An 11,534-nucleotide genomic window follows, 5' to 3' on the forward strand; every position below is an offset into this window, starting at 1 on the left:
CAATTGCTTCCTGGTAATTTCCATTGGCCAAACCCAACTAAAAGTCCAAGGGTAAGGAAGCCCATTGATGTGGTCCATACAGGTCAGCCTCCCAAGGAAGAAAGCAAGGTTGAGAAGGGTGGAAAGTGCATCTAGAAGTACAAACAAAAGATATATAGGCAGAGGTTTCTGGGAGCCAAGAGTCATAATGGCATCTGTATGCTCTCCGGGGGCTCCTGAATTGGACCTCAGCCAAACATAAAAGATGACTGCAGCAGCCAGGCCAACTTTTGAGCATGCAAGAGGTGGAAGAGGAAAGGGAGAAGGTGATTTGAGTCAGCTCTCAGAACAGTATTCGAGCAGACTTACCCTCTCATAGGGAGATAAAATACAAACTACTCAGGATGCCCCTGAAGAGGTTTGTAACCATGACGTCATGAGAGAATTGGAAAAAAGAGACTGCTGCAAGAGAAAATAGAGGGATCGCCCAACCCGAGAACATAGAACCTCTTCCTCAGTATCATAAAAGCCTCGGTTTGACCACATTCCTCCTGATACCCTCGATGCATATGATCCTTTCACAGAGGAGGAAGATGAAGGTTTTGAAGAGGAGAGTGATGATGATGATATTACAGCTCTTCTTGTAAAACTGGGAAAATTTTTTTTAAAAAAAGCTGAAGAACAGGCCAGAAAGGACCAAGAACAAAAGTTTGAAGAAGAAAGGACTCATTCTGAGGGCAAACTCCCTCCTTAATCTCACTGGCCCATTCCAGCCTCAGGCCAACTTCAAAATTAAACGGAAGTTGGATAATGATGTTGTCTTCAATAACTGTGCAAAATGTCTAGATGATGAGAAGAAAGACAAAAGATTTGTAAATGATATGCTATGTCTGAATTCCACAAAAAATTCAAGGAGAAATACATTAAGTAGTATAGTTTTATGTGCTAAATTATCAAAAGACTGTAAAGTGTAAAAAAAAAAAAGATATATAGCACAGTCACCATGTGGAGGTTCTATAGGAAAGCTCCTTAGAACCTTGTACAGAATTATCTACTGAACCAATTCCAGTGATTGGGGCAATTTTATCTCCATGCATACTCTTCCCTGTAGCTGCGGTGTCAGTGGCATTAAGCTTTTTCCCATTATAGAAATTTTTTCCTCTATTGTTTAGTATTTACTCCCTTTTCAAATTTCCTTCTTCATAATCTCCTAATCTGGTATGCTTTGGTGCGCTAGTTAGGACTCTTTTGCTTGTAAGTCACAAAACAAACAAATGAACAAAAACTCAAATTGAGTTGAGGGAAAAAGGAGCTTTACTGGTTCCCATAACTGAAAACTCCAGGGGTAATTTGCATTCAGGCATAGCCACGTCAAAGAACGCAAAGATGTCATTTAAAGTCAATCTCTCCTCTCTCTGCTTTCTCCATCATGTTGGCTTCATTCTCAGGATCCATAAATCAGGATAGGCAAAATGGCTGCCAGCATTGCCAGATCTTCATCCTTAAAGGCTAATGTCCATTTGAAAAGAGAGCTTCTCTTCCCTGACTGTTCAAACAAAAATGCTGAGTCTCTCATTGGTTTAAATTGGACCCTGAGCCATTCCTGAACTGTGCAAATTCTGATTGACCGGGCATGAGTCACATAGCTACCACAAGCATTTAGGGTGATATAAACACCATTCAAACTACCTGGATTGAGAGTTAGGAAGAGGCAGTCCTCCTTAGAAAAATTGGGTGATATTACCAAAGAAGGGTGAATGGATATGAATTAGCAGATGGAATAGATGTCCACTACATTTCATCAAACAGTACTGCTAAATCCTAAAGCTATGTATGGTGTTATCTGAACCTTTAGACTAAAATCTTTTCAAAATTTTAACATTAAGTTTTCCTCCAAAGAATAGTTCTTTCATCCTACCCTATATTTTTTCAACAGCTATTGCTCCAAATGGAGGGGTGTGAGGAGAGGGGAAGGAAGGAAGGAAGGGAGGGAGGGAGGGAGGGAGGGAGGAAAAAAGGGAGGGAGGGAGAGAGGAAAAAAGGGAGGGAAGGAGGGAGGGTCAGTCAGTCTCCACGATTTATTCTACTTTGTCTTTACCAAAAAAAAATTTCTATAATTCAACTCTGCATTAGAAGTCTGGTTTGCTGTTTTAGTTTGCTGAAAGGTTGCTGGGAGGGAAGCAGATGTGGCTCAAGCAGTTGGGCACCTGCCTACCACATGGGAGGTCCCAGGCTCGGTTCTTGGTGCCTCCTAAAGAAGACGAGCAAGACAGCAGGCTGGCATGACAGGCTGGCACTGTGAGCTGATGCAACAAGATGTCACAGCGAGATGATACAGTGAAGAGATACAGTGAGGAAAACAAAATGAGACACAATAAGCAGGGAGTGGACGTGGCTTAAGTGATTGAGTGCCTCCCCCCATATGGGAGGTCCCTGGGTCAGTTTCCAGTGCCTCCTAAAAAGAAGACAAACAGAGATGGTGAGTGCAAACATTGGGGGGGAGGGGAGAGAGAAATAAATAAATCTTTTTTAAAATTGCTGGGAGCAATATACCAGAAATGAGTTGGCTTTTATAGTGGAAATTTATTAAGTTAAAAGCTTACAGTTCTGAGGCCATGAAAGTGTCCAAATCAAGGCACCATCAAGAGATGCTGTCTCACCAAGTTGCTGTGGGCAATTACACATATGGCTCATCGCTCCCCTCTCCTTCAGGCCTCATCTCTTTCAGCCTCTTGGGGGCCTCTGTGTTCCACTGATTCCAGCCTCTGGCTTCCAGGACCTCTCTCAGCCTCTCAGGGTTTCTCTGCCTCTGCAGTTTATTTTTTGTGTGTCTGCAGCTTTTTGGTCCTCTATTTATAAAGGACTCCAGTAAGAGGATTAAGACCTATCCTGGGTCCCACAATCTAATCAAAGGACTTTAATTGAAGCAATCCAACCAAAAGTGATCTAATCAAAAGATCCCATCTACAATGGGTTTTCAGGCACAGGAATGGGTTCACTTTAAAAACAAGATTATCTGGGTTCCACAAAAGACTCAAACCAGCACACTTGCATAGAGATATCTTATTTCCAGAAGTGAATGTTACAATCTTCATAAAACATTTCATTAGAATCAGAAAAGTATTTTGACTTCTATCAGGGACAAACATGTTCATAAAAAGGGAGCCAGTATGAGGGCACCATCCTTTCCCACATCTTAGATCCTCCCGCTGTTTATCAAAGCTCTCCTGGACAACTAAAAGCATCTCCTATCTAGTCTACCTGGATTCCAGGAAGCTTGCCCTTGAATCCATCCTCCACACTTCACCCAGAGTAACCACCTTTTAAAAAAACAAATCTAATCACATTACTCTGCTTAAATTTATTCCAAGGCTACCTGTTGCCTTGAAGAAATAAACCCAAACTTTTAGCAGGATTTGAGCCCCCAAATCATCTTATTATTTTTCTATACCACTTTGCTTCCAGTCCCTCCATTCTTATATGCCACACTTAACTGCTACAGTTCCCTTAAATATATCATGCTGTTTTGAGCCTTGGGTACCTTCAAATATACTGTTCCACTTGTTAGGAATACCCTTTACTCTTTTGTATTAGGGCAATGAAAGAAAGATACCACTTTCAGGAAGAAATCTTTTGTGATGCCAAACAAATAGGTTAAGAATCAAGGTTCTTTGCTCCTATAACTTCTTTTTTTCAAAAATTGTCTTTTATGTTAAAGATAAACAGATAACACAAAACGTTACGTTAAAAAACATAAGAGTTTCCCATATACCCCACTCCTCACCCCACCCCCGCTCCTCCCACATCTACATCTCCTTTCATCAGGGAGGCACATTCATTGCATTTGGTGAATACTCCCTGGAGCACTGCCACACCGCATGGACCATAATTTACATTGTAGTTCACATTCTTCTCCAGTCCATCCAGTGGGTTATGGTGGGATAAATAATGGCCTGTATCTGTCCCTGCAATATTGTTCAGGACAACTCAAAGTCCCAAAAATGCCCCATATTACACCTCTTCTTCCCTCTCCCTGCCCTCAGCAACTCCTGTGGCCACCATCTCCACATCAATGTGGAGATCCTATAACTTCTTTTAGCTCTATATAATAATTATCTAAATCAGGAGTCAGCAATCTCTTTAAGGGCCAGATAGTAAAAGTTTTTATGTTTGCTGGCCATATGCTCTCTATTTCAATTTCTTACCTCTGCTGTTATAGTGTGAAAGCAGCCATAGACAAAATGTAAACAAGTAGACATGACTATGTTCCAATAAAATGTTATCTACATAAACAGGTAGCAAGCCAGATTGGGCCCATGGGCCACAGTTTGCTGACTCTTGACTTAATACTTGTTTAACTCCTTCACTAGACAGTGAACTCTTTGAAAAGCTACAGTTGTGTCTTAGGTGTTTCTATATTCTCAAAAATATCACATGGTGTGATGTCTGAACCATTTCTGTTGCTGAATGAATGAATGAGCTAAGGAGGGAGGTTTCTATCATAGGCTTTTCTTCAGTTCACATAAATCTTTAATTTCTGTACAAACTTTATTGAAATGAGCTCAAACACCCAAAAGGGTAACTGTTCATTAATGGTGGATAGAGGATAGGACTTTGTTGAATATTTAGAACACAGAAAAGTACCCACAATCTAGCGAAAGCACAAACTATATGAAAAATCTTACAGAAAGCATTGGTATATATTTTTAAAGTTTAATCTTAAGGAACTTGAAAAATTTACTTAAAGAAGTTGTAGGTTTACAGAAAAATCATGTAAAAAAGTGCTTCCATATACCCCATCCCCATTATTAACACTTTGCATTAACAATGGCACCTTTGTTACAAGTGATGAAAGAATATTATAATTGTACTATTAGCTATAGCCCATACTTTATATTAGGGTGCATTTTTCCTAATATACCACCCTATTATTAATACCTTGCATTATTGTGGTACATTTGTTAAAATTCATGAAATAACATTTTCCCCTTTATTAGAGAAGTTGTGGGTTTAAAGAACAATCATGCATAAAATATAGGATTCCCACATAGCACCCCACCACCATTTGTCACACTTGATGATGGCACACTTTAATAATTGTACTAGTAAGTGAAGTACATGGTTTAAATTAGGGTTCACTGTTTGTGTAGTATAGTTCCATGAATTTTAAAAAATTTTTTATTGTTACCATATATACAATCTAACTTTTTAAAATGATGGGGTGGGGGGTGGGGAGTGGGGTATAGGGGAACCTCTTACGTTTTTTAATGTAACATTTTGTGTGATCTATTAGCTTTTTAAAAAGATAATTAAAAATATTTTTAAAAGATGAAGGAAAAGATATACACAGACAAAATTGGTAAACAAATAATAGTGAAATATTGTGAAGGGTAGCACAAGAAAGAAGAAACAGGAGAACAGGAAAAACAATTAGCACAAGACAGGGGAAAGATACAGGAAAGACCAGGGAATAAGAGGGATTGAAGTCCCTGAGAAAATAAAGTAGGAGTCCGTCAGCAGGATATAGAGCAAGAATAGAGGTTTTACCAAGGAAAACTGAAGAACTTCATATCTTAGTCATTTGATTTTGTTGATGAAAGGGAGTGCAAGATCATCTGCTTAAAAGGGTTAAGGAAATGTGCAGAAGCTTGGGACGGTAAAGATGGTTCGAAATAGCAACTGAGAGTTATGGGAGAGGGAGCTGAGTGAATTGCAGACCACTTGCACTACCTACCATACCCCCACCCCAGATTAGAAATTCTTCCCATGTAGCTGGGTGTTACTCCTTTAGAAATTCTAGGAAATATATAGACCTTTGTGACTCACTGCATTGTTGAACCCCCTGCCCGGTAGGGAATGATTTCCAAAGAAGGTAGCACCCAGGTGGAGCCCAGCATAGACACCTGTCGTGCCCGCCCTGAAGGGGGCGCTCTGCCAAGAGAGGTGGGTCCCAGCATGTCTTGCGCACCACCCAGAGCCCGCCTCTGTGACGCTCCGGGCAGTCGCCATGCTTACGTTGGTGTGGTGAGGGGCTCAGTTTCAGCCTTTGTGAGAACGAGAGGACTTAGTAGGAGGCCAGGACTGGGCGAGAACTGAGCTAGGACTGAGTGAAGAGCCAAGGGGCCTACTGGTTGGAGGCCACCACCTACAACTGCAGCGGAGGCAGCGTCTCTTGAGACGGTCGGGCGGCTAAGCCTCCGCAGCCATGGCCGTGAACTTCGGAGACCCCAGAAGCGGATTCCGTCACAGGGAGGTGGTGGTGTTCATCAATGAAGAGGTCCACAGTAACGGCGGCGGCCCGGACTTCTACTTGGCCTTCCGCTCTCGGCCCTGGCCCGAAGTGGAGGACCGGCTGCGGGCCATCGTGGCCGACCCGCAGGTGCCGCGCGCCATCAAGAGGGCCTGTGCCTGGAGCGCGCTGGCCCTCAGCGTGCGCGTGGCTGTGCGGCAGAGGGAGCAGCAGGGGCACCGGGTTCGGCGGCTGCAGGAGCAGTTGGAGGAGCGCGAGGCGGCCGCCTGGGCCTTGGCCTCGGAGCTGCAGCGACTGCGCAAGGAGCGCGAGGAGGTGGTCTCGCAGTTGCGCTGCGCACAAGACGACCTGCGGCAGGTGCTGAATGAGCGCGATGTGCTGCGTGGGCAACTGCTCCAGGTCGAGAGATCGTCCCAGGCAGACCCGCCGTCCCAGAAGGTCGATCCCGTGTCTCCAGCCGAGCAGCGTGGGTCTGCAGCCCGGTCCCTGGACGGGGGCGAGTATGGCAAGGCGGTGGCCGCGGGGACACAGGGCAACCCGAATGTGGAGTACCAGAGGGAGGAACCCCAGGTAGCAGTCCCGGCGGGCGTGCTTTACATGCCTAGACCCCCAATTTCCTGGGCCCAGGTCTTTCCAGCCCCTCTGCCGGGGCCTCACTCACATCCATTTGCATTCCCTGTGCCACACCCAGTGCCATTCCCATACTCGGCACCTTTCCCCCCCACAGTAGTTACTGAAGCAGCAGCAGCAGTCCCACCCCAGATGCCCGCTGGGGTGTTCTACCCACCTGATCCGTGGGCTGTGGTGGGGTGCCCTGAGGTGGAGACTCCGCAGGGACCAGATGAAGAGGAAGGTCCTGTGACACCCCAGGGGACAGTTGCCCTGGTTGACAGCAGCAGCCAAAGCCAGGAGGAAGGTCCAGTGAGGGGAGAACCAAGGATGCAAGAGCCTGAAGAGGAACTGGCCAAGCACCCAAAAGGTGAGAAACCTACATCCAATATCTAGATACTCCCTTGGATTGACGGTTTCAATCCAAAATAAACTCCTCATTGAACTCAGGAAGCTAGGGAAAGAACTGAAACACATCCCAAAGAGAAAAATCAATTCCACAAGGACCCAATCTGATGAAAAATCTACCTCATATACTTATATCATCAAAAATTTGAAAATCTATCAAGGAAAAATGTATCATCCGTTATTCCAAAATCAAGCAATAACAATTCTTTTAAAAATTTATTTTAGTAAAATATATACAACCTAAAATTTCCCTTTAATTAACCACATTTACATAGATAATTCAGTAGTGTTAATGACAGTCATATTGTGGTGCTACCACCACCGCCATCCATGACCAAAACATTTCCATCACCCCAAACAAGTCCTGTACCAATGGAGCATTAACTCCCCGTTCCCTACAACCTCCCCAGCCACTGATAACCAGTATTCTAGCTTCTGAGTTTGCTTCTAATTGTTTCATTCAGTGAGATCATACACTATTTGTTGTTTTGTGTCAGGCTTATTTCACTCAACGTGATGTGTTCGAGGCCCAGAACTTCATTCCTTTTCATGACTGAATAATATTCCACGGTGTTACGTACACATTTTGCTTATACATTCGTCTGTTGATGGACACTTGGGTTGTTTCCTTCTTTGGCACTTGTGAATAATGCTGCTGTAGACATGGGTGTATGCAAATAATCTGTCTGAGTATCTGCTTTTCAATATACCAGAAGTGGAATTGCAGGGACATGTAGAAATTCCGTACTTAAATTTTTGAGGAACAGTGAAACTGTTTTCCACGGTGGCTGCATCATTTTACATTTCCAATAACAATGAGTGAGTATTCCTATTTCTCCACATTCTCTCCAACATGTTATTTTTCATTTTAAAAGTAACAGTAGGCATTCCAGTGAGTGGGTATTTCATTGTGGTTTAAGCAATAATTTTTACACACCTATATATATATATTTCCACATATAGATCAGTTTCCCCAGTTTCATACTGTACATGTATATGCGTGTATATAATCTTAATGTTTTAAAGAAAGCTGGTATTCTACTGAACATCCTAATTTTTTGATGGAAAATTCTCCAGTTGCATTTAAGCTCGCAAATGGCATGCTCTGGACAGATGCCATGCCAGGTTGAAAGCCCGGAGAGGCTGAAGTTCTGAAGCTTTGCTTTGTTCTTCAGTCTTCTCCTTAACCGTCTCTCTCTGTGTTTCCAGGTCTTTGGCTGGCATCAGCCACACTTTTAAAGGGCAGAAGATACATTATATTCTAGGAACACTGCTTTTCCTTCAGAATGCTATTATTAAACTGTAAACTGCGGCAGTGCTCACATTTTGATTCTTGATTTGTTTTTAAAACATAGGTGAAGGCTTGTTGTTTTTTTTCTCTAAGGTGCAGAAACTTTGTTTGATGCTGAAGAAGCTCTGGCTGCCAGTGTGTAAATCCTCACGAAAGACAGGCACACTACAATTCAGTGAGAGAGACCTCGACGGGCTGAAGCTGTGTGCTGGCACACATTTTGGAACTAGAGAACAGATTTTGTTAGAACTTTAATCCCTCCGCTGGGGAAAAGGGACTGACATAGCAGAGTTCCAAGGTGGGTGGGAAGGGTAGTGTTAAATTGTAGAGGTTATAGCGAGTTTGTTGGATTCATTCATTAATTCATTGAACAAGTAGTTGATGATTGCCTAGGGTGCGTTAGGAGCTGCAATTAAATGTTATGATCTGGTGCACATGTTATTACCTGATTTGGCAAGTTTGGTTAGATGGGAGGAAAGAACCTAATTTCCGGCAGAAAATAGATCAGGGGTGTCATCTTTTCCTTGCATGCAGCATGATTTTCAGATAAACCCAATTGAAATAACATGCAGATCCAGTTCTGTAGTTCTGGGGACAATGCCAAAGAGATTTTTGTGAAAGGACTGAATTGCTCCTCTCATTGGTCCCAGGTGAGACTAATGACCAGTGGCTAAGATCAGGAACGTGGCCTCACAGAAGTGCAGGCAGGACTTTTCTGATTCTCTTCTGAGTTCCTCCTTTGAGAAGGACAGCTTTTCACCTCAGTTGCCCACTGGCCTGGCTGTAAGACCACTGGGTTGCCTTGAGGGAGGAGAGTGGTTGGGGGGTGCTGGCTATGCACTCCAGCCCTCAGCCTTGGGCTGCCCAACCCCCCCTTTCCAGTCACCAGTGGATGAAGAATAAAATGGACCTTCCAATTCCAGCCACAGAATAGCTCCTGGGGCGGCTTGTGCCACCAGAGTTATGAGAGTCCTGTATGATGTTTCATGTTTGTTTTGTAAGTTCACAACTCTTACTATACACTTATTGTTTAGGTATGTTTATGTATACTTCAATATACTTCAATAAATTCATTTTTTAAAAAAAGAATAAAATGGATTCCAAGGGCAAAAAGCAAGGCCCCCTTGCTATGAGATGGTGCTAATAATCAATGATCAGATTACAAACAGAACAGGGTCGGGGTGAGCACTCGAGAATGCACCTGGACCCCTTCTCTTCCACTTGGTGCTTTCTCTGCTGGCTCTCTGATCCCCTCCCCCCCAGGCAGCTGCTGCAAGACAAAGAGGGAACTGGGGTCTGTCTCAGTCAGGACAAAAGGAGTCCTTGAGTTCCCCCATGAGATCCCCTTAGCTCACCAGGATGAACTTTTGTCAGGGGTTTGGGCCAAAGCCCTAATAATACAGAGTGTGCACTTACCTGCTGTGTCTTCTGTGTAGTGTGTATCTCAGGGCAGGTTTGCTCAGAGGTGACAGCTTATACCTATAGCTCCCGTTCGCCCCACTGATGTGAAAGTTCAATCTCATTCACTATTGGGGGCCCCTCCTCTACCCACTAGTTAGCCAAGAATCGGGGGGCGGGAGTCTTCTGTGGGGACTTGAGGCCATCATGTTTGCCACTCCTACCCTCACTGTCCAAGTGCGCATGGTCCCTGGAACGTGGGCATCTCTGCTGCTCTAGCGCCAGTGGAGCATGGGATTGGAGGTGGGTCTCTGTCCAGGCTGGGAGCCCTAATGCTTGTCTTCCAGCATCCCTACATACACTGAGAAGCCATTTGCCTGAGGCCCTCTCTCCGTGAGGTCTCCTGAGTTCCCATGATTAGAACTTTCCCTCCTTTCCTGCCCTCCAAGGCACTCACCCCTCTCTCCTATGCATAATCCCACGAAGGCACTCCGGATTCCGGAAATAGCCAGGCTGTAGACCTGTCAGCTGACAAAACCAATGTGTTGTGAGGCAAAGGGGGATGGAGGCTGGCTACCTGCTTGTTATAGCAATAGGGATGGGACAGAGAACAAAAGTGATCCTTTCCCACCAGCATTCTTTAGTGTATCAGTTATCGCGAGGACCTTGGTTACATGGTAGGAGAACTCCGGAGGGGAAGAGGACCGCCAGGGACATGAAATCCAAAGCTCAGTTTTCTGTCTTGGGAGAAAGTTCTGTGATACTCGTGGGTGCTGATAGACCCCTGGCATTTTGGAAAGATGGGGCACAGGTGAGACTTGGGACTGTTATATTGCATTTTAATCTGGTGGTTCTCAGTGTGCTTCCTGGGCCTGCAGCATCAGGATTGCCCGGGGAGCAACTTGTTAGCATGCAAATTCCCACATCCCATCTCAGACCTCCTCAATCACAAGTTCTGGGGCTGGGAGCCAGCAGGTGTTTCTGATGCTTGCTGAGGCTTGAGATCCTGTGGTAATGCATAACGTGACGTGAACAAAGCAACCCAGGTCCCACCACGGTTGGTTCAGTTAGTACTTCACATACACCCTCCTGTCCGTTGGAATGTCTGTATAGCTGCACAAATGTAGGCACACACCTGTGCGTAGCTTCTTTCTCACTGAGTGGGATTTCCCACCATTTCAGGGCTGACTTTTCACAGCAGTCTGCACGAATTCCTGAGGCCTGAATTACTGAGGTGGGCGGTCAATTCTCCCTTCGTTGTGGGCTGGGTACATGCAAGTAAAGACAGTGAGCTGTTTGTGGGAAGAGCTTGGGCTTTGGAGACTGAGGGCCCTGGGTTCGAATGCCTGCTCTTCCATTCACAGGCTGTGTGACTTCCAACAAGTTATTGACTTTCTCTGGTTCCCAGCAAGTATTGGTTCCTTTCCCCCACTGTCAGGGTTAGCTCAGTGATGATGGGTGTAAGGGATTTTAATGATAAGAGCTGCTATTGAGTGCCTACTATGTGCTTTACACTTTAGGTCATTATGCCCTTTGATGTCTTTGGCAGTCTGATATTATTTATGAATTCCAAAAATACATATGGATTATGTTTGCAAA

General features: G+C 44.5%; 1 protein-coding gene and 1 pseudogene across 1 annotated transcript; both read left to right on the forward strand.

Moving 5' to 3' along the window:
- The first annotated feature begins 244 nt into the window (after window positions 1–244).
- On the forward strand, window positions 245–910 carry LOC101413950 (spliceosome-associated protein CWC15 homolog pseudogene; annotated as a pseudogene).
- A 5,274-nt stretch (window positions 911–6,184) lies between these two features.
- LOC101416990 (testis-expressed protein 13D-like) lies at window positions 6,185–8,969 on the forward strand. Its single transcript, XM_004461022.3, has 2 exons — window positions 6,185–7,208; window positions 8,631–8,969. Exons 1-2 carry the CDS (start codon window positions 6,185–6,187, stop codon window positions 8,678–8,680), a joined length of 1,074 nt encoding a protein of 357 aa, XP_004461079.2. The 3' UTR covers window positions 8,681–8,969.
- The last annotated feature ends 2,565 nt before the right edge of the window (window positions 8,970–11,534 follow it).

This window comes from Dasypus novemcinctus, chromosome X (genome assembly GCF_030445035.2).
Source record: "Dasypus novemcinctus isolate mDasNov1 chromosome X, mDasNov1.1.hap2, whole genome shotgun sequence".
NCBI lineage: Eukaryota > Metazoa > Chordata > Mammalia > Cingulata > Dasypodidae > Dasypus > Dasypus novemcinctus.